The sequence below is a fragment of the Osmerus eperlanus genome, chromosome 19 (assembly GCF_963692335.1).
Source record: "Osmerus eperlanus chromosome 19, fOsmEpe2.1, whole genome shotgun sequence".
NCBI classification, from domain to species: domain Eukaryota; kingdom Metazoa; phylum Chordata; class Actinopteri; order Osmeriformes; family Osmeridae; genus Osmerus; species Osmerus eperlanus.
In genome coordinates this window covers 13,115,366-13,138,334 of record NC_085036.1, presented here as the reverse complement: position 1 = coordinate 13,138,334, position 22,969 = coordinate 13,115,366, and the positions used below count along the sequence as shown (strand labels likewise).

General features: G+C 51.3%; 2 protein-coding genes across 7 annotated transcripts; both read right to left on the bottom strand.

Moving 5' to 3' along the window:
- Nucleotides 1-108: 108 nt before the first annotated feature.
- On the bottom strand, nt 109-17,254 carry nup98 (nucleoporin 98 and 96 precursor). 6 transcript variants are annotated; one of them, XM_062486379.1, is made up of 36 exons: nt 17,044-17,253; nt 15,821-15,930; nt 15,589-15,684; nt 14,957-15,004; nt 14,312-14,497; nt 13,837-13,976; nt 13,600-13,707; nt 13,192-13,378; nt 12,938-13,110; nt 12,119-12,259; nt 11,873-12,005; nt 11,457-11,549; nt 11,209-11,352; nt 10,815-10,948; nt 10,456-10,643; nt 10,222-10,338; nt 9,958-10,132; nt 9,733-9,823; nt 9,491-9,604; nt 9,250-9,388; nt 8,951-9,128; nt 8,562-8,717; nt 7,340-7,567; nt 6,983-7,106; nt 6,350-6,597; nt 5,724-5,902; nt 4,933-5,162; nt 4,494-4,781; nt 3,893-4,050; nt 3,662-3,802; nt 3,393-3,544; nt 2,876-3,097; nt 2,377-2,618; nt 2,136-2,290; nt 1,433-1,544; nt 109-1,309 (listed from the first exon to the last, which is right to left on the bottom strand). In XM_062486379.1, the coding sequence occupies exons 2-36, from the start codon at nt 15,897-15,899 to the stop codon at nt 1,062-1,064; spliced, it is 5,547 nt and encodes a 1,848-aa protein (XP_062342363.1). In that variant the 5' UTR covers nt 15,900-15,930; nt 17,044-17,253; the 3' UTR covers nt 109-1,061. The 6 variants fall into 6 exon arrangements, with proteins under 6 accessions (XP_062342363.1, XP_062342362.1, XP_062342364.1 ...); XM_062486378.1 differs by having other exon boundaries at nt 15,821-15,927; XM_062486380.1 differs by lacking the exon at nt 17,044-17,253 and adding an exon at nt 16,857-17,018 and having other exon boundaries at nt 15,821-15,927.
- Nucleotides 17,255-17,756: 502 nt separating this feature from the next.
- On the bottom strand, nt 17,757-18,940 carry LOC134040137 (odorant receptor 131-2-like). Its single transcript, XM_062486384.1, has one exon. The coding sequence runs from the start codon at nt 18,803-18,805 to the stop codon at nt 17,834-17,836; it is 972 nt and encodes a 323-aa protein (XP_062342368.1). The 5' UTR covers nt 18,806-18,940; the 3' UTR covers nt 17,757-17,833.
- Between the last annotated feature and the right edge of the window lie 4,029 nt (nt 18,941-22,969).

Here is a 22,969-nt window from a genome sequence, read left to right as displayed (position 1 = left end):
ATAATTGAACAGAACAGTGTTGCCTATCCGAAAACAATACCCCAACCAACAGTTTTCTCCGGTAGGTCGGTGCGGTAATTAAAAGAGAAACATGACATTGACAATGAACCGGCTTCAAACTTTATTATTAAAAACTGAATGATCATTATACTCATCACAAACATGCACTCTCCGGGAAAGGCACTGAGCGCGAGGGAAGCGTCAGTATCGCGCAAAGCACATACTGGATCAGCTGCACACAACTAAATCCCTTCCTCACACTGATGTTGAACAGAAATCGAGACTGTGTTGATGCGAGATGATTCACAGAAGCAGAATCCTTAAACAATAATATCATTGGGGTGTCTGGGAGAAAGAACAACCAGTGAAACATTTGCACTTAGGTACCAATAGAAATATTCAATATTTCTATCGAAATATAATCAAGTGTGTTCTCTTCCATCTCTCCAGAATTCTGCATGTACACCTGATTTACAGACAGACTAAATAAAAAAAGAACTACAAAAATAGAGATATCCCTTCTCATTTTACATTTTATCTAGATCTCCTCTGGTATTCAAAATTGGGTCAAGCATTTGTACAAGATTAGAAGACTAAACGGCGTTTCCTCTGTTAGATCACGCCCCCCCCCCACCAGTCCATGGAATGCCTTCTGCCTACCTTCAGACCCCTCCAGTCAGATTCAAACTTGAACAAAAAATGTCATACTTCTGTGATGGATGTAGTAAGAGTGTGATGTTTCCACATGTCTCTTTAAAATGGTCAGATGGTCTTACCAAGCAAGTCAAGCAGGAAAACGTTAATATTTAGACTGAATCTCTCTCACACACGCACACACGCGCGCACACACACACCTTGTCAAAGTACAAAAAAGCTATACAAAACATAATGGTCAAACCAAACCCTCCTGAAGTAACACACTTCACAAACATACAGGAACTGAGGACTGTTTTATCTGGTGTCTTTTTCTTTTCTTCAAAGTTTCAAACGATGTGGGTGTGTACACCAGCAGCCAATCACCTGCCAGTCCTGCTAGACAGTCCCCAGCTCCGATTGGCTTCTTACAATCCTTTTTCGGTTGCCATAGGTACAGAGGTTTTGGGTGTGGTGGTTGCTAATAGGCTGACGATGATCTGCCTCAGGTATGATTGGGTGAGGCCCCGGAGTTCTTCCAGGGCGTAGTCCTCCGGCATGGGCAGGCGGTCTATGTGGGAGGCCAGGGGAAGGTGCCCAGGTTCAGATCCCCCCTCGGCCCCCGGGTGCAGACTGAGGACCACCCTCAGGATGTTGGCCACGCGCTTGGCCATCTCTGGAAGACCACAAGGACACAGCGGGTAAGGGCCTCTCCACAAACACACACACACAGGAATCCTAGTTTGTAGCGTGTGGGTAAGTTAAGGGGCTTGTTTCCGTGGTGCAGCGGAGGACGAACCTGATTGGGCGAGGCGGTCTTTGGCGGTGCAGCAGGGGAGCATCTCTATCCTGCTGCACAGTGACGTCACTTCTGTATGGAGCTGTTCCAGATCGTACCCTGCGCTGTCCATCTGGACGGACACACATTTACATTTAGTCATTTAGCAGACGCTCTTATCCAGAGCGACTTACAGTAAGTACAGGGACATTCCCCCTGAGGCAAGTAGGGTGAAGTGCCTTGCCCAAGGACACAACATCATTTTGCAGAGCCGGGGATCGAACCAGCAACCTTATGATTACTAGCCCGATTCCCTAACCTCTCAGCCACCTGACTCCCCTTGCACACACACACACACACACACAGAGAAGTGAGACAACGGTTGGTTATTCCATCTTTCAAACAAACTGAGCTGTTGTAATCAGTCAAGTCTATTTACAGAGTGAAGTTTGGAGATGTGTGGCAAGTCCACACACTGACGAGCATGTGCGTGCACACACCACACACACACACAGCTGACGAGCCAGGGCTCAAATCAGAGCCGTCCCATCAGCATAGCACTCAGGCACAGATTACCATGGGATTAGAGCTGCACTTTACATTACGACATCTAAACACCAGTCAGGAGCAGAGATCTGGGAGTTATTAACTGGGGATATTCCTAGAGAGGGTCGCGCTGTGTAGTTGACACTAAGACTCTCACACCTCTCTCTCTCTCCCCTACCTGCTGGATGGTGTGCAGGGTGTTGATGACCTGGATGTACTGCAGGTACACCCTGCCGGCCGTGTCCCAGTCCTGGATGACAGCGCTGCGCTCGGGGACGGACAGCCCCTCCAGGAACTCCAGCAGGTAGTCATGGTTCTCGTTGATGATACAGTCTGACACACACACACACAAAGTAATATGAGTATGTGCATACAAGTGTGTTTACATAAGTGTGTATGTACTAGTGTGTGTCCCCTACCTGAGGCCAAGTGCTGGATGACCAGCCTGTGACACTGGTTCCAGTGTCCGGCCCTGTATAGGTGCAGCGCCTCCCTGTGGTGGTCAGCGTGACTGCGGGCACGCGTGGCCTTGGCCTGGTGGAGCCACTGTTCCGGAACCATCAGCCGTTCCGTCAGGAAGCGCTCCTTCCGGCTCGACTCGTCAGTCTCCAGCAGGGGGCAGTGCAGCTGCAGCATCTCCCTCACAGCACGCTCACGCAGCCTGGACCACACACACACAGCCTCAGGACCGGAACATTCCTCATACAGGACCACCACACACACCTCTCACACAGCACCCTCACACCACAACACTCAGCGATCTCCTCTCGCTGGGCTGAAGACCCACGTCTAATGTTTTTTTGGAGGCTAAGAAAATTGATGCTGTGTCGTGTAACTCCCTCCTACCCCTCCCCAGACCCCCCCCCCTCCCCAGACCCCCCCCCCTCCCGCCCCCGACAGGAGGTGTGTGGTACGTACTCGTGCTGGGGGATGTGCAGCAGCACGAACACGGCCATGTCCCACATGCCTGCAGCCTCCAGCTGGGCAGCGTAGCTGGCGTGGAGCAGGCCCTGCGGCGCAGCGCCCAGGTGGCTGTAGCGCAGCGCCTGCAGGACGCCCCACAGGTGCCAGGTCAGGCGGTAGTCCAGACGACGCCAGCTCACCGTCAGAGGATCCAGCAGCTGCTGCAGGCTGTAGTGTCTGTCAGGGAGGGAGAGGGGGGCCATTACAGATAGGGTTTGGGGATTATTAAAAAAAAAAAAAAAAATCTTTGTTGGATATTATTATTTTTTTTGAGTGAAGTGTGACAGGAAAGGGAGGGAGGGAGGGGCGGGGGGGATGCAGTAAAGGGCCCAGGCTGGATTCAAACCCAGGCCGCTGCTGTACGGCCTCAGCCTACATGGTATTCTCACATGGTTGGTTCACATCCCTGTAAGGTTTATTTAAAACAAACCTTTCAAAATAGAAGTCCCGTGTACAGTGTAGACGGAGGTACCTGTCGCTGTAGAGCTTCAGCAGGTGGAAGCAGATGTCGTACAGTGGCCTCTTAGCCCCTCCCTCCTCTTCCTCCTCCATGTCCGGCTGTTCTGATTGGTCGATGTAGGGGGGCAGGGGTGCGCAGGCATACCTGGGACCTGCGTCAGAGCCCTGAGGAGGAGACGGGGTCAGGGGTCAGAGGTCAGACAGGGGTCAGACAGGGGCCAGGTGCGTGTGGTGGGGGGGTCCTGGAGGAGCGCTGGGCGCTGGCGAGCAGGAAGAGCTCACCTGGAAGGCGTCCTGGTACTTGGCAAGGGCGTCGGCGATGGAGGCGCTGGGCGGCAGCATGTACCACAGATGCACCGCTAGGCAGCGTCTCCAGTCCAGCTCTGAACACACGTTCACCACGCAGTCTGTCGACTCCCACACCTGCACACACACACACACACACAGTGAGTGAGGCCTCAAGCTTGCTAAACCCCTGACTGTTGACACACACACACAGACAGGAGTGCGTACAGGTTTGCCTGCCAGCAGGGTGAAGATGCGCAGCCTGTCCTCCTGCAGGAAGGAGTCCGTCTGCATCCTGTTCCAGTCAGTCAGCTGCAGAGCCAGCAGCTCCCGGCAGCCCTGAGAGCCCACAGCCTGGGACAGCAACAGGGCCAGGCGGTGGTCCCCTGCTCACACACACACGTTAACATATAGTCCACATTCTCCTTTCAATTCTTGTTGTCTTCATCCTGACCTAGCCCTCCCCCCTATCCTGGCCCTCGTCCCTCTCCCCCTCCCCCCTATCCTGGCCCTCGTCCCTCTCCCCCTCCCCCTCCCCCCTATCCTGGCCCTCGTCCCTCTCCCCCTCCCCCCTATCCTGGCCCTCGTCCCTCTCCCCCTCCCCCTCCCCCCTATCCTGGCCCTCGTCCCTCTCCCCCTCCCCCCTATCCTGGCCCTCCCCCCTCTCCCCCTCCCCCCTATCCTGGCCCTCCCCCCTCTCCCCCCTATCCTGGCCCTCCCCCCCCTCCCCCCTATCCTGGCCCTCGTCCCCCTCCTCCCTCTCCTGGCCCTCGTCCCTCTCCCCCTCCCCCCTCTCCTGGCCCTCGTCCCTCTCCGCCTCGTCCCTCACCGCTCTCCTGGGCCAGCCTGCAGGCCTCGCTGACTCTCTTCCCCGTCAGGTAGCTGAAGATGGCCTCCACATGGCCGCCCTTCTGGCTCTGCCCCACTTCCTGTTCGATGGCGGGGGCGGCGCTGCGAGACAGCCAGGCTGAGAAGCCCCGCCTCCTCTCCAGCTGCTGCTCGTACTGGGACCCGCCCCCGGCCTCAGCCTCGGCCTCAGCCTCAGTGTCTGGGGAGGCCAGCCGGCCCCACAGAGCCTCACACAGGGTCCACACCTGCTCCCAGTGGTCCAGCACAGCTACAGGGAGAGAGCAGGTACAATCTTAGTCCACTCTGACAGGCAGGGGGAGGGAGGGAGTTTGTGCAAATATGTGTGGGGGTGTAGGTGGTGCATGTGTATGCCTGCATGTGTATGTACGTCTGTGTACACATGTGCGAGTGTTTCCTACCGTCGCTGCCCTCCTCCCCCAGCTGCAGCTCGGTGATCCAGGCGGCGTACTCGTGCAGGGCCGCCACCCCTGCCTGCGGCTGGATCAAGGGGCAGGGCCTGTCTGTGGAGATGCTGCAGTGCTTCAGGCAGATCTCCAGGGGGCGCTGGTACACCTGCTGGCTCTCACCCGCCCCCGGCTCCACGGCAACAACCTGCTCCAGCACCACCTTGAACGGGCTGTCTGACAACCTGGGAGGAAACACACACCAGACAGGAGATGGAGAGAGGGGGAAGGGAGGAGGGGAGGAGAGAGAGAGGGAGGAGGGGAGGAGGGGAGGGGAGAGAGAGGGAGGAGGGGAGGAGAGAGGGAGGAGGGGAGGAGAGAGAGAGGGAGGGAGGAGGGGAGGAGAGAGGGAGGAGGGGAGGAGAGAGAGAGGGAGGGAGGAGGGGAGGAGAGAGGGAGGAGGGGAGGAGAGAGAGAGGGAGGGAGGAGGGGAGGAGAGAGAGGGAGGAAAGAGAGGGGAGGAGAGAGAGAGGGAGGAAAGAGAGAGGGGAGGAGAGAGAGAGGGAGGAGGGGAGGAGAGAGAGCGAGAGGGGGGAGTGGAGGAGAGAGAGCGAGAGGGGGGAGGGGAGGAGAGAGAGCAGGGAAAAAAGTAAAAGAATATCAATTAAGAGCAATTAAGCACTCAGCACCTCAGGCCTGAGTGCTTAATTAAGTATATATGTGTGCATGTATGTATGTATGTATATCCTCCATATATATGTGTGTGTGTGTGTGTGTGTGTCTCCAGCCTCCGAGTGCGTGCATACTTCTTGCTCCTGGCAGGTTTGGGCAGGAACCCAAACCCTCCAGCCCCCTCCCCCGGGGGAGCCAGGTCGTCGCCCCCCCCGCCCAGCCGGTCTCCACAGTGGGCCAGAGTCCAGCCCGGGCCCCAGCCCACGCGGAACGAGCGGCCGGCAAACAGCGCCGCATCCATCAGCAGGCGACCCTGGGGAAAGGAACACAGCTTCACTGATCCTGAACACAGCTTCACTGATCCTGAACACAGCTTCCCTGATCCTGAACACAGCTTCACTGATCCTGAACACAGCTTCACTGATCCTGAACACAGCTTCCCTGATCCTGAACACAGCTTCCCTGATCCTGAACACAGCTTCACTGATCCTGAACACAGCTTCACTGATCCTGAACACAGCTTCACTGATCCTGAACACAGCTTCACTGATCCTGAACACAGCTTCCCTGATCCTGAACACAGCTTCCCTAATCCTGAACACAAAAGGGGCTGTCCTGTCCTAGCTCATGAAAAACGTGATGTATAGGACGATGTAAGGAAGTGGAGGGCTAAACCATCTCTGATATCCCCGTCTCCTCTCATATTACTGAGATGTACTGTGTGTAGTCAGGAGTTTCTCCAGGTGACAACAGGACTGACCTTGCCCAGAGTGACAGAGTTCTCGGAGGCCACGGGCCCTCCCAGCCTCCGGGCCCCCACGGTCCTGACGGGGGTCTCGGGGGCGGGGGAGGGCAGCAGGAAGGAGGGCCCCAGGGGGGGCCAGGGGGCCAGGCGGGAGGCCTCGGGGCCACCCCGGGACACCCTCTGAGGGAGCCCCCCTCCAGGGGCCAGGTCGGGCAGCTGGGAGAACAGAGAGGTCCTGAAGCGAGTCTGGAGAAGACCTCCGACTGTAGGGGAGAGAGACCCACACTGCTGACCACAGGAATACAGATAAATACGTATGTATGCATACATACAGTACTGTGTCTATAGAAGTATACATACAGAACTGTGCAACAGTCCAAGCTAGGCAGACATTCAAAAAAAATTCAGCAAAACAAAAATACTTTAAGAAATAATGAAATCTTAAGACTAAAATAAAATCATTGCACTTTTATTCTGCTGCACATACCGAAGATAAAAGAAATATTATAACGAAAGTATTCATCTAAAAAATATTGGGTGCCCACGACTGTTGCACTGTACTGTACTCGGGCAGGGAGGGAGGCATCAGTGTTTATGTACAAGTTCAATCCGAGAAAAGAAAAATCCAAGCCCTCTCGGGTCACGTACTAGAGGGTCTGCCCTGGGCGCCAGGCAACAGGATACGAGGGGACTCCACTGCGCTCTTCCTCCCTGCCTGCTCATGGAACAGGTCACCATCATCATCCTCAGCAAACAGAGAAGCCTTCATGATCTGGGAAGAAACACACACCAGTCACACTGCCGTCAAGTACCACACAGTATCTGTGTGTGTTACCTGCAGGGTGTGTGTGTGTGTGTTACCTGCAGGGTGTGTGTTACCTGCAGGGTGTGTGTGTGTTACCTGCAGGGTGTGTGTGTTACCTGCAGGGTGTGTGTGTGTTATACCTGTAGGGGGTGTGTGTTACCTGCAGGGTGTGTGTGCTAGTGTGTGTGTGTGTATTCTACCTGTAGGGTGTGAGGGTTGATCCCCAGAGAGGAGGCGATCTGACTGGATGCTGACAGGTGTTCCTGCTCTGCGGGGGTCCACATGCCCAGGCGACCCCTGACCTCCTCCCCCTGAACACCCCCCTCCTCCTCCTCCAGCGCGCTCTCTCCAGGGGCATCCTGGGTAATGTCCGCCATGTCGCTGTCCACCTCCGACACACGGCTCATTAGCTCCAGCACTGCAGCAGTCTGATCTCCCACATACACACACACACACACACAGTTGTGGGTCAGTGATCCATGCGTGTCTGAGGTGAACAGGTATGCATGTGTGTATAAACCACAGAAGGTGGAGAGCACACTGAATAAGCCCTATATGAGCGCTGCTCCAGTTGTCCAGAGTTGACAGACCAGCCTGGGGGTCATCTCACATCCGTTTATTTCTCACCACGATCACATCAGATACAAGGTATTGCACACAAAGCCTCCTCATTGTAAGTAGGTTATACATGGAAGTTATAAAAGATATTTCTTAAAAATGATGTGAAATGCTCAGAGTATACTCTTAATATAACTCTTAATAAACAGAGGCGACTTCTGATCCTCAGCTCAGGAAAAGGTGCATCACCTTTGGCTCACAATATAATAACCCTAATCCAGACAATGTAGGAAAGGTTTGCAAAAGAAAAGAAAATCCTATGCCTGGAGAATAACAGGTACATGACATGGCAGACAGAAGTACATGCAGGTCTACCATAAATACAGTGAGCAATTCATATGTCTAATAAACATTTTATTTTATCCAACTTATTTAAGCTAGTTAATCAGTTATCCACCTCAATTACCACACTTGACAACATATTTAAAATGTACATATGTAAATATTACATTCAAAAATATAATTTTTGCTGTTGATTTGGTTGCGGTGTCAGACGTGTGTGTGTGTTCAGGACAGACACAGAACACACACCATGACTCTACAGTCAGACACCCGCAGCAGCCTTCAATGCAATTACAAAAATAAAGAATAGAAATTCAAATTTTCTTCTACGTAATAAAAAGGACAAAAAGATTATCCGCTGTTGTGTTACAGTTGTTCTGCTCCGTGTGTGTGTGTGTGTGTGTGAGAGAGGAGCCCAGCACACACACACACACACGCTGGTTCACAACCAGTGAGGTTGTGTCTACTCTGCTGTTACAGCTTCCTCTGTGCAGGTCAGTGTGGTTGGGCGTCTCCGTCTACCTGAGCCTGTGGCGCCACCTGCTGCTGGGAGGGAGGAAGCTGCTGCAGGCTGGCAGGAAGTGAGGTCGCCGTCTTCAGCTTCTTGGGGTCCACTTTGACAGGAAGCTCGTCCTCCTCGTCAGAGTCCTGGAGGCCGTACTTGGAGAAGTGTGCCACCTGTGGAAAGAGAAGGAATTGTCAAATAAAATAATAAGTTTTACTATTATGGATATTACTATTGAATATATTCTATAATCAATGTTAGCAAATATATCATATTGTAATGATTGAATCTATTATATAATATAAGACAAATGAAAGAATACTTGATTCATACATCCTACATCCTCTAGACTAGAATTAGAAAAGAGCTGTGTGTGTGCGTGTGCCTGTGTGTGTGTGCGTGGCACCTCAAACACCCAGGAGCCGGTCTCTGGACGGTACTCCAGGAAGCGAGCTCCCTGCCTGCGCGACGCGTTCTCCAGCCGGCCCTCGTAGTTCATCCCTGCCAGCCTATCAGGGCTTTTGATCTGGGTGCAGCTCGTCTTGTCGTTGGGCCACACCCCATCCAGGGTCACCTCTGCACGCCTGGGAGGGAGAGAAGAAGGCAGGAGGAGGGATGCTGTGAGGAAGCTGTGGGTCCGTGGGTCCCTCCTGCGTCATGGAGGATAGACTTAGTGGTGGATTGGAGCCTACGCATTTCACTCACCTGTTAAGCCCCTCCCCCTCCGGAGGCTTGTTTTTGTCGTCTGGGTAGATGATGACCTCCTTGCGTCTGAAGTGGACGATCTCGTCCAGGTTGAGCCCAGTCATGTTCACCACCCCGGGGAAGAACACCGACCCGTAGCCTGCAGACCAGAGAAACAGGGACGAGGTGAGAGTCTTTCAGAATATCCGGAAGGTTCTCTCTGGACATCAGGTGAACAGCATGAGACGAGAGGGGTCTGTACCTTTCCTGCCCACAGTGAAGTTCTCCACGACACACTCTCCGTTCTCATCCAGCATCTTGGCCAGCTCGTCCATGGAGGGGATGGTGTAGTATCCCACCTTCCCCAGCACGATCCCTGAGAGACACACACCAGAAGGGTCACGCGTGTTAAACAATGACTTCACAGTACACACGTCCAGGTTTAAACTGTGTTTAAGCAGTCACAAGGAGGTCAGAGGAGGTGTGGCGGGGGCGGGGCCTGACCTGCAGGGTGGGCGGGCTGCTGGGAGTCTGACTCCTCCTCTCCTTCCTCCTGGAGGGAGTCGTCTCCCAGGGAGATGTCCTCGCTGCTCACCTGGAGGGACAGGGACCAATCAGGGAGCTGAATCTGTACGACTACACCTCCAGATCTCCTGGACTACTCCAGGTGCATTCTCTGTTGTCTCCAAGGAGACTTCCTGTCCATTTCCTGTCACCGTGGAAACTCACCTCCAGGCCGTTCCTCCCCACGGCCCCTGGCCTATGGGCATTGAGCTCTGAGATGGTGTCCTGCAGGGATTGGCTGGCCTGGCCATGGGGGATGGGCTTGGTGTAGAACTTGGTGACCTCGGGGTCGTCGGCTCTTTCAGGCTCCACCTCTCTCACGTCATCATCATCCTCCAGGCTGGCAGGAGCAGGACACAGTCAGCCCACTGAGCTGCCAGAGAAGCACCTCTGTGTGTGTGTGTGTGTGTGTGTGTGTGTGTGTCTGACCTGAGTCCGTTGTGAGGGTACTCGGAGGGGGAGGCCAGGTCTTCCTCTCTGCTGACAGGGCTGCTGTACAGGCTGCTGCCGTTCAGGTTCTTCAGAACCAGCTTCTTGATGCTCTTCCTGGCTCGCACACACACACACACCCCATCAGCCAACACACACACACACACACAGCCACAGCATGCCTCCCTGCTCAACCTCTGCAGGAGCAGAGCAGGTGTGACGTCCTGAACGTACCTGGGCATGAAGGCTCCGTTGGTGAGCGAGGGCTCGTCGTCGTCTAGCCCGTCAAACAGCTGGTTCTTGGAGGAGCCGGATGATGTCAGAGCTTTGGGGCGCACGCGCGTGGCGGGCCGGGGGGTCAGCTTGTAGTGAGTGGGCGTGGTCAGAGCCTTCTGGGCTGCCGGATTGGTCGGTTTCAGACGCTGTCATGGACAAGGCAGGAAAAAAAAAAAGGCTGTGTTGTGAAATCCTCCATCAAGTATATCTGAAATGGACTTTCACTGCAGGCTGCCCCTGCCTGTTACCCCTGCCTACTTGCCCCACCCATGCCTACTGCCCCAGCCCTGCCGGTCGCCCTGCCCAGCCCGCCTCACCTCCTCCTTCTTCTTGGGGTCGGAGAGCGGGTTCCTGAAGAGGGGCGAGTCTCCAAAGGGGGAGTAGGTGAGAGCGTTGATCTGCTGCTGCAGGACGGCTTGCTGGGCCGCCGCCGCGTTGGGGTCCGTCAGCGCTGGGGACAAAACACACCCCGTTACTGTGGACACAACACCCCCCCGTTACTATGGACACAACACCCCCCCGTTACTGTGGACACAACACCCCCCCGTTACTGTGGACACAACACCCCCCCGTTACTATGGACACAACACCCCCCCGTTACTATGGACACAACACCCTCCGTTACTATGGACACAACACCCCCCCGTTACTATGGACACAACACCCTCCGTTAATACGGACACAACACACAGGCAGACTCGGGGTTCTTACCGACAGGCTGCTGTGGAGCTCCGAAGCCCAGTGTGCTGGCACCCGTGCTGAACCCAGGGGCCCCGAACCCCCCCACCGTGCCCAGCGTGGCCCCCAGCTTGTTCTGGGTGTTCCCGAACAGTGAGGTCTGGCCCGCGCCCACAGCTAGCGACAACGAGCACCAGCGTTAGCATCGTTAGCATCGTCGCCACACTCCCAGGCTACAGGCTAGTCATCTCCACTGAGTCTGCTCCCTGAGCCGTACTTACCGGTTCCAAAGGCCGTGCCAAGCCCCGCGCCCAGGCCGCCGGGGGCAGCCTTGTTCCCAAACAGGCCTCCTGTCGCAGGGTTGGCTCCGAAACCTTCAACACATGGAGGAAAAACTAAATGATGATGTTACATATGCATCAGATTCATCTGTGTGTGTTTGTGTGTGTGTGGGGCGGGGGAGTTCACAGTAAAATTACTGTTTCACATGACTTCAGGGTATCAATCAGTTATCAGGCTGTTGTTGTCATCAATCAGACAACTTAACACTTAAACCAGGAAACATCCAGACTGCCCTCTAGTGGGCAACAGGCGTCACGTGCATCGCTTTCAGGACGTGCCCAAACCAGTCCTCTGGTGAGCAAAACGAGAGGGGCTTTTGACACATCCAAGGGGGGCAAGAGAGTAGGACACTCACCGAAGGTGGACGTGTTTGTCCCTGTTCCCAGAGTGAGGGCGGGCTTGTTTCCGAACAGACCAGTGCCTGTCCCGAAGGAAGAGGCGCTGGTCGTGGTGGTGCCAAAACCAGCCGTCTTATTGCCAAACAGGTTCTGAAAAGACAAGCGAACACACGTTAGTCTGCTTGACTACTAACTCAACACAGGAGACAGCTAGTCCATTTCCTGACACGGTATATTTTCCAGCCATGAGGACAACTGGTTACCTGTGCGCCGGCGTTGCCGAAGCCGGTGTTGGGTTGACCGAAGAGTCCGGTGGCAGCCCCAAAGCCGGTGGCCGTGCTGGTCTGAGCCGTGTTACCAAACAGCCCCCCCGCCTGGGATGCCGCAGTGTTCCCAAACAGCCCCTGGAGGAGAAGGCAACCTCATCACATACTGACACACCACAACCTCATCACATACTGACACACACCACAACCTCATCACAACCTCATCACATACTGACACACCACAACCTCATCACATACTGACACACACCACAACCTCATCACATACTGACACACACCACAACCTCATCACATACTGACACACCACAACCTCATCACATACCGACACACCACAACCTCATCACAACCTCATCACATACCGACACACCACAACCTCATCACATACCGACACACCACAACCTCATCACATACCGACACACCACAACCTCATCACATACCGACACACCACAACCTCATCACATACCGACACACCACAACCTCATCACATACCGACACACCACAACCTCATCACAACCTCATCACATACCGACACACACCACAACCTCATCACATACCGACACACCACAACCTCATCACATACCGACACACCACAACCTCATCACAACCTCATCACATACCGACACACCACAACCTCATCACATACCGACACACACCACAACCTCATCACATACTGACACATCAGACATTTTTGGTTGTTCCAAATAAACAAAATGTTAACTTTGCTGTTGTAACTTCTTGTGTCACCCCTCACGTTACATGACAGTGTACTGATAGAGTTGTGTGTAGCTGATAGCTCACCATGCTGCTAGTGTTAGGCTGGCCCATGGTGCTGGTGTTACCGAAGGAGAAGCCAGTGTTGGGGGTGGCGGTGGGCTGGCCGAAGGGCTTGAACAGGCTGGCTGCCTGCTGAGGCTGCTGCTGGGGCTGCTGCGTCTGGCCAAACAGACTCGTGGCTGCGAACCCTCCCGTACCTGAAGACAAGACACCGTTAACCATATGGGTGTACCGGCACAAAGGCATTCATCTGGACTGGCTGGGTGTGTGGGACTCACTGGGGCCGAAGGTGGAGGTCTTGGCCTGGCCGAAGGAGAACCCTGTGTTGGTGGCTGTGGAGCCGAACAAGCCAGCAGCCGTGCTGGGAGGGGCCGCTGCGGCCGCCCCGAACAGCCCCCCTGCCCCGCCTGCCATTGGGGTGGTGGGACCCTTCCTTCCTGCCTGGTAGTCCTCCAGCCTCAGCTCCTACACACACACACACACGCGCACACACACAGAGGCATTAAGAAGATGTTCTGGCACATTTCGCAAACTGTCAACATCAAAAGATACCAGCCACTTGCTATCAAAAGGTGTGCAGATAGGATTCTGATACTTTCTTTCAAAACACAGATTCGACTTGATGTCAAACATGCAAGTGAGACTTTTGGGATAACCCTAACCCTAACTCTGCCACCAGGCCGTACCTCTAGAGACTTGTTCTCGTATTCCTTCATGGCTGTGATACACTGGTGCTTGGTGTTGATACTGGTGGTCACCCCCCCTTTGACCATGGTGTCACTTCCTGTTGGAGGCTGGGGAGGACAGGATGCAGGGGATTTATTGAGACCCATACGGTACAGAAATATGAATTCATAGTTAGCAAAAATATAATGTGAACACTGGGTACTTTTTTGAAGGACTCTGAATACGGTCAAACTTACATTGAACTTGACGGTAGTGCCTGGTTGGGTGGCAGCAAAGCCGGTGTTACCAAACAAGGAGCTTGTTGCTGCTCCAAAGGGGTTGGAGTTGGTGTTGGTGGTGCCGAACAAGCCACCACTGGCGGTGCTGGTGCCAAATGCTAGGAAACAGGTCATATTTACAATGTCACTTTCAAAACTAAACGTTACTAAATATGTACAGCATACTGTGTACCTACTGTAGTTCATTGTGCTTCTATGTTAGACTGGTAAAAATGGATTTTTAACAATAGATCCATGACCCTCTATTTAACAAACTGTTTCAAGCAGATGGCTCTGCAGAGGCATTTTAGGCAACAACATAAAACTACAATTCAACAAAAGAATACCAGCATTATTACATCTCAGAATTCTAAGGCAGGAAAAGAATCCTAAAGAACAACGTTCCAAAACTAAACAGGAAACCACGTTAGTCAAATAAGATGATGCCACTGACTGCCAAAGGAGGCTGGTTTGGCGGCACCGAAGGCATTGCTCGTCTGAGAGAACAGTCCACCTCCTCCGCCCGTGTTGGCGCTGCCAAACAAGCTGGACGTGGCCCCGCCGGCAGCTCCGAAGCCAAACCCGCTACTGGTCGAGGATGTCACCGGCTGACTGAACGTGCTAGAGCCGAAAAGACCACCTGGGGGAGGCACACCGACGTCAGAAAAATCAGCTCACAAAAACATCAGGTCCCTACAGCTAACATACTGCACGCTCACTGCACGCTCACTTCCCCTCGTCTTTCTGACAACCTCAAAAGCCCCAAATCCCAGGACTCTGTTGGACTCTAAGACGCTGTTGAGTAATAACCCCAGAGAAAACCTGCCTCTACAAGGCAATGCGCGTCTGGATTTCTATCCTTCTCTCTGCGCTCTTCTCTCTCTCAGAGGGCCGTAACAGTGTCCTCAATCTACATGATCACACTCCCATTAAGAGCACAGTGCAGGTGGCGGCCATGTTGGAATAAGGCTTCACTCAGCGAACCTTACTGTGAAACCCTTCTGCACCTCTTTCCATAGCAACACAGGAACTGTATAAGCACAGGCGGCCACCTGTGACAGTCGCTCAGCTCTGTGTGTGTTCCGCAGGCCATGCTTACCTCCTCTACCTGCACCAGTGTGGATTTGTTGTGGATTGGCTGTCATCACTTTTGAGAGAGTAAAGCATTACAGGGTGGAGTTAGACACACATATTCAACCACCACAGATCACCATGACGATGAGCACAGCAGAACTCACCCTCAGGGTCTACAGTTAGTGGCAGTGTGATCATGCAGGTTCACTGTTCAGGCAGTGCAAACGTGATGATTGGCAGGCCTATTTAGTCATTTCATGGTATATGACACAAAGCCTGACAGTCATCATGTGACAAAGATCGAGGCCCAAGTCATTGGCTTCTTCCGGTCAGGCAAACATTACACCAATGAAGGTTTACATTTAAGTCACTTTGTGGTTATTCAAAGTAAGACATTAAATCCACTTTTACTGACCCACTGCTTCTTCTGCTTGCTAATTGGCCAGGGTACTAGAGCAGTGGATCATCAGTCATAATATGTGATAAAAACAAAATATGTAAATGTGTATGTAACATCACAACTAAGGGGCTTCTAGTCATGATGAAAGACCTGTCAGTAACACCCCAACAGTAGTTGGGGTGTTAAACAAAATTACAGCTGATCAGATCTTTGGTGGAAATGAGAGGATGTCATACATATCTGGGATGGGAGCAAACCTGGTTTATTCTGTGTTGCTCCAAAGAGTCCTCCTGTGTTGTTCGTTGCTCCAAAAGCTGAGGCACCAAAGCCACCAGCCGCCCCAAAACCAGCATCTGCAACAAAAGAAACAGGGTGTCAAAATCCCCTTGAGAGCCCCATTTCAAGGCGAATTATATGACAAGGAACGAAAGCTAATATTTAGCTAAATGTAGGCTTTCAAATAGAGGTGGGAACCTTGTTGCAACTTACTTTGCTGCCCAAAGGTAGACGAAGTCCCAAATCCACCGGTACCTCCCCCGAAGGGAGCACCAAACGACTTGTTGAACATCTTCTATAACTAGTTGGACTGCATATGTCTGCTTGGGGAACATGGAGAAAATAACAAAAGTAGCATAGCTTCACTTAAATCCAATCATGAAATAGTTCTTAGAAATCATTTTTTTAAACGAGAGCCCTAAAGCTAGTTTACCAAACACTTTATTCGTTAACATAGCTAGTCTAGCTCAGCGACATCAAAACGTTTAAACAATATCAACGAGTAATTCAGTAATTAAGTAGATTTACCCACAACGTAATAATCGAAACTCGGTTAACTGACTTAAGCTTTTACTAACAGGGCGCAAGTGTATCTCGTATGACTAAAATCCCTATGATAGCTAGCTACCCTACTGTAACGTTCAAGTAGCTAAAACCCAGCGAGATTGAGCCAGATTAGACCGGTTAAGATAGTGCTACAGCTACCTTATTTGACCTAAATCTAAGTGGGAGATAATTTCGCATGCGAAAGACCATTTACCTTAATAGTTAGCTAGCTAACCAACCTTATTCCAAACCATGTGTAGCTAGCTAGCCAACAAGCACGCAATTTCTCGGACAGTTCATAACCATCTTGCATAGGCGAGTCTATTTGTCTAGCTTGTCAGTCTGGCTAAATTGACATCGTTGTCATATTACAAATAAACGTCAACAATATGAAGTGAACAGAACAAAAACCCAATGGATAACTTTTATTGGCGAGCTATCTCGACTGTAGCTATGCATTACGAACTATGTGATGTGTTCTTACTTGTTCATGTTCTTACCATAGTGCTACCTCTAGCTCTAGCTAGACTAGTAGATAGCCTAGCTACCTAGCAAGTAACGTTACTGTAAAAGGCTAGCTGGTGGTAGTGTCGTCATGTTATACTTACAACTGGGCTACCATGAAAGCAGTTAGATCCAAGTTAACATGTTACCTAGCTTGATAGATAGATACACGAAATTATTTTGCATAAATATGACTCACCACAGCTGGCTAACGTTAACTTAATTAGAGGAATCCAGTAAATGAGTATATCATCTGTCGCCGGGCCTAGATACCTAGCTAGCTAGCTCTACTGGTACTAGCTTTCTGACGCAAGTTAGCTAGTGCTATCCAACTTACGCTAGGACAACTATCTTGTTTACTTACTAGCTACCAAAGTAACACTCACCGTAAGTGTTTTGCCGTAGTATTACTCGACTTGTGATTCACTAAAAAAAACTGCCGAAATAAGGTCGTGATATTGTCCAGTTACCCACAGGTGTGCGATCGGGTTGGGAGATTTGTATACCTAGCAAGCTAATTGTTGCTAATGCGAAGCACAACGCGGAGGGAAACTGTGGCGGTAAGAGATGATAAGACCATGAACGTCATCACGTCGTAGACTGTTTTGAGTTACTTCACTCGTTCCAATGATCCCGGACCTGATACAACAGACACGACATGAATAACTACAGTATGAATCCACCGATTTATTCAAAGAAAATCACAAACAAACTTTTAAAATTGGAATCGAGGAGTAACGCACTTGCTGTCCTACTAGTTGGTCAGACGGTTGGAATTATCCGTTGTTATTAATACAATAACGTGTATCCCAAAATGATGTTGATATTGTCCAAATCAGCAATAAATATCAAGATCGGGAAGAACATCCAGCAGACAATAGGGAGAAAACAACCTATAAATGGAACTTAATGATCTACTTAGACGAACTGTTGTGTAAGGATTACAGAAATGGTGAAGACTCATGGAAATCAGCACTACTGTGCACAGCGTCTACTTCTATTTATTTCTCCATGATCAGTTTTTAAAGTCATGGAAACATGTAGTCAATTTAAGATAGATACAGCATGAATACAGATAATTTTGTTTCAAGTGTGTTCTATTGCCATACAAAGTATTTGTATTTATTAAGCAGAAAGACCATGATAAATGTAATTTCCATTTCAGTAATGTGGCCCTCAGTGTTTATCTGTTGCTAAACTGAGCCCACCTGTCCAGAGAGCACACCGGAGGTGATGCAGGAATACAAGTCTGATGGTTTGGTCTCTCAGACCATATATCAGACTGCTCAGGCACCTGGGCAAGGTTACAATGAATATGAAGAAAATATAACCAACAACTAACCTTGCAGTTCGATTCAGTGTTCCAAGTCTATATATATATCCCATTAGTATACCGGAAAGAGAGGTGGAGAGACACAGAAGCAGCTGAATCATGTGGAGGAGAACTGTGTTGCGGGCCTTGGTGGTCGAGGCTTTGTCTGAGGAAGCAGATCTGGCTACTGTTGTCACACCAAAGTAGGAGCACAAGATTACAATACCCACAGATGTAAAAGTGACAGCCGTTAAGGCTTTATCATATTCCTGTGAGACTATACTGTAGAAAAGTGCGTCCATAGCACAGAATTGCTGCATTATCTGATCCGCAGAAAATGCCTCATACAGAACCAGAAGAATTAACCGTATCAGTGGGTTGATGCTGGAGAGAGCCCACACCACACCAATAGACACACCTGTGTTGTTGACGGTGACGATGGCAGAGTGCCTCAGTGGGAAGCACACAGCCACATACCTCTCCAGTGACATCACCGCCAGGTTCAAGGGAGACACAGCAGTCACTGTGACAGTTATCAAGACCATTATTGCACATGTATAGTGAGTCACAAACACTGGAGGTAGAGACAAGATCAAGAGCAGTTGACCCATTGCCAACTGGAAGGTGTCAGCAAAGAGCAGATTATACAGCAGGAGGTATCGAGGAGTCTCTCTAAAGACTGACTTGCTCCTCAGAGTGAACAACATGATGCCATTGATGTAAAGGAAGACAAAAGATGGAGACACAGAGAAAGCTCCATAAAGTCCTTTCACCAGATAAACCTGAAACATATCGGGCGTTGTGATGTTGATTTGCTGTCCTGTTGAATTTGACATGTTTGAGGTAAATCTGAAGAGAAAAATACATTATTTATCGTGTTAGAAAACACCAGCACATATTTCTTGCCAACTTGAACAAGGCTTATTAGGGCTGACAATACTATTGTTTTAGAGAAAAGTTCTGTTACTTTAAATGCATGATAAATTCTTAAACCACTTCACATTTGGTAAAAAGAATTCTTGTCATTCTCAAATACAGTTTAAGATGAAAATAAACCCATAATAATTACCACATAGATACTGTTCTTCTGTCATCATCATCACAAAACTAAAATGAGGTACAATAAATAAATTTGTACAAATGTCTCAATAAGACGATCCTAACTGTGGGTTCTCACCTTGCTGGCTGACGAACGATCATTCAACTTGATTGCCTGAATGTCTTCACTTCACATTATTACAGGTGTTTAAATACCCTGACCTCCAGTGAGTACAACCATGACTTGTTGCGATGATGTCAATATTAACGAGCAATGAATCCCTAATGAAGTTCTAGGATGATATCACATTTGAATGTTTATTAATGAGGGGACAGGGGAGTGTATCAGTCTTCTTGAAATACACCCCAAGCAGCTGGTCCCAGTGCTGTGTGTCCCATTGGTTTCAAGTCACAATGAACTGGTCAAACTGGAGCAGCCAAGTGCAACTCTTCTTGTGGTACCAAAGCTTCTTCTGACCCAAACCCTACTACCCATAACCCCTGCTGCCCACACCACCTAACTAACCCCCTGCTACACACACCACCTAACTAACCCCCTGCTACACACACCACCTAACTAACCCCCTGCTACACACACCACCTAACTAACCCCCTGCTACACACACCACCTAACTAACCCCCTGCTACACACACCACCTAACTAACCCCCTGTTACACACACCACCTGACTAACCCCCTGCTACACACACCACCTAACTAACCCCCTGCTACACACACCACCTAACTAACCCCCTGCTACACACACCACCTAACTAACCCCCTGCTACACACACCACCTAACTAACCCCCTGTTACACACACCACCTGACTAACCCCCTGCTACACACACCACCTAACTAACCCCCTGCTACACACACCACCTAACTAACCCCCTGCTACACACACCACCTAACTAACCCCCTGCTACACACACCACCTAACTAACCCCCTGCTACACACACCACCTAACTAACCCCCTGCTACACACACCACCTAACTAACCCCCTGCTACACACACCACCTGACTAACCCCCTGCTACACACACCACCTAACTAACCCCCTGCTACACACACCACCTAACTAACCCCCTGCTACACACACCACCTAACTAACCCCCTGCTACACACACCACCTAACTAACCCCCTGTTACACACACCACCTGACTAACCCCCTGCTACACACACCACCTAACTAACCCCCTGCTACACACACCACCTAACTAACCCCCTGCTACACACACCACCTAACTAACCCCCTGCTACACACACCACCTAACTAACCCCCTGCTACACACACCACCTAACTAACCCCCTGCTACACACACCACCTGACTAACCCCCTGCTACACACACCACCTAACTAACCCCCTGCTACACACACCACCTAACTAACCCCCTGCTACACACACCACCTAACTAACCCCCTGCTACACACACCACCTAACTAACCCCCTGCTAACTAACCCCCTGCTACACACACCACCTAACTAACCCCCTGCTACACACACCACCTAACTAACCCCCTGCTACACACACCACCTAACTAACCCCCTGCTACACACACCACCTAACTAACCCCTGCTACACACACCACCTAACTAACCCCCTGCTACACACACCACCTAACTAACCCCCTGCTACACACACCACCTAACTAACCCCCTGCTACACACACCACCTAACTAACCCCCTGCTACACACACCACCTAACTAACCCACTGCTACACACACCACCTAACTAACCCCCTGCTACACACACCACCTAACTAACCCACTGCTACACACAACACCTAACTAACCCCCTGCTACACACAACACCTAACTAACCCCCTGTTACACACACCACCTAACTAACCCCCTGCTACACACACCACCTAACTAACCCCCTGTTACACACACCACCTGACTAACCCCCTGCTACACACACCACCTAACTAACCCCCTGCTACACACACCACCTAACTAACCCCCTGCTACACACACCACCTAACTAACCCCCTGCTACACACACCACCTAACTAACCCCCTGCTACACACACCACCTAACTAACCCCCTGCTACACACACCACCTAACTAACCCCCTGCTACACACACCACCTGACTAACCCCCTGCTACACACACCACCTGACTAACCCCCTGCTACACACACCACCTAACTAACCCCCTGCTACACACACCACCTAACTAACCCCCTGCTACACACACCACCTAACTAACCCCCTGTTACACACACCACCTGACTAACCCCGTGCTACACACACCACCTAACTAACCCCCTGCTACACACACCACCTAACTAACCCCCTGCTACACACACCACCTAACTAACCCCCTGCTACACACACCACCTAACTAACCCCCTGCTACACACACCACCTAACTAACCCCCTGCTACACACACCACCTAACTAACCCCCTGCTACACACACCACCTAACTAACCCCCTGCTAACTAACCCCCTGCTACACACACCACCTAACTAACCCCCTGCTACACACACCACCTAACTAACCCCCTGCTACACACACCACCTAACTAACCCCCTGCTACACACACCACCTAACTAACCCCCTGCTACACACACCACCTAACTAACCCCCTGTTACACACACCACCTGACTAACCCCCTGCTACACACACCACCTAACTAACCCCCTGCTACACACACCACCTAACTAACCCCCTGCTACACACACCACCTAACTAACCTCCTGCTACACACACCACCTAACTAACCCCCTGCTACACACACCACCTAACTAACCCCCTGCTACACACACCACCTAACTAACCCCCTGCTACACACACCACCTAACTAACCTCCTGCTACACACACCACCTAACTAACCCCCTGTTACACACACCACCTGACTAACCCCCTGCTACACACACCACCTAACTAACCCCCTGCTACACACACCACCTAACTAACCCCCTGCTACACACACCACCTAACTAACCCCCTGCTACACACACCACCTAACTAACCCCCTGCTACACACACCACCTAACTAACCCCCTGTTACACACACCACCTGACTAACCCCCTGCTACACACACCACCTAACTAACCCCCTGTTACACACACCACCTGACTAACCCCCTGCTACACACACCACCTAACTAACCCCCTGCTACACACACCACCTAACTAACCCCCTGCTACACACACCACCTAACTAACCCCCTGCTACACACACCACCTAACTAACCCCCTGCTAACTAACCCCCTGCTACACACACCACCTAACTAACCCCCTGCTACACACACCACCTAACTAACCCCCTGCTACACACACCACCTAACTAACCCCCTGCTACACACACCACCTAACTAACCCCTGCTACACACACCACCTAACTAACCCCTGCTACACACACCACCTAACTAACCCCCTGCTACACACACCACCTAACTAACCCCCTGCTACACACACCACCTGACTAACCCCCTGCTACACACACCACCTAACTAACCCCCTGCTACACACACCACCTAACTAACCCCCTGCTACACACACCACCTAACTAACCCCCTGCTACACACACCACCTAACTAACCCCCTGTTACACACACCACCTGACTAACCCCCTGCTACACACACCACCTAACTAACCCCCTGCTACACACACCACCTAACTAACCCCCTGCTACACACACCACCTAACTAACCCCCTGCTACACACACCACCTAACTAACCCCCTGCTAACAAACCCCCTGCTACACACACCACCTAACTAACCCCCTGCTACACACACCACCTAACTAACCCCCTGCTACACACACCACCTAACTAACCCCCTGCTACACACACCACCTAACTAACCCCCTGCTACACACACCACCTAACTAACCCCCTGCTACACACACCACCTAACTAACCCCCTGCTACACACACCACCTAACTAACCCCCTGCTACACACACCACCTAACTAACCCCCTGCTACACACAACAC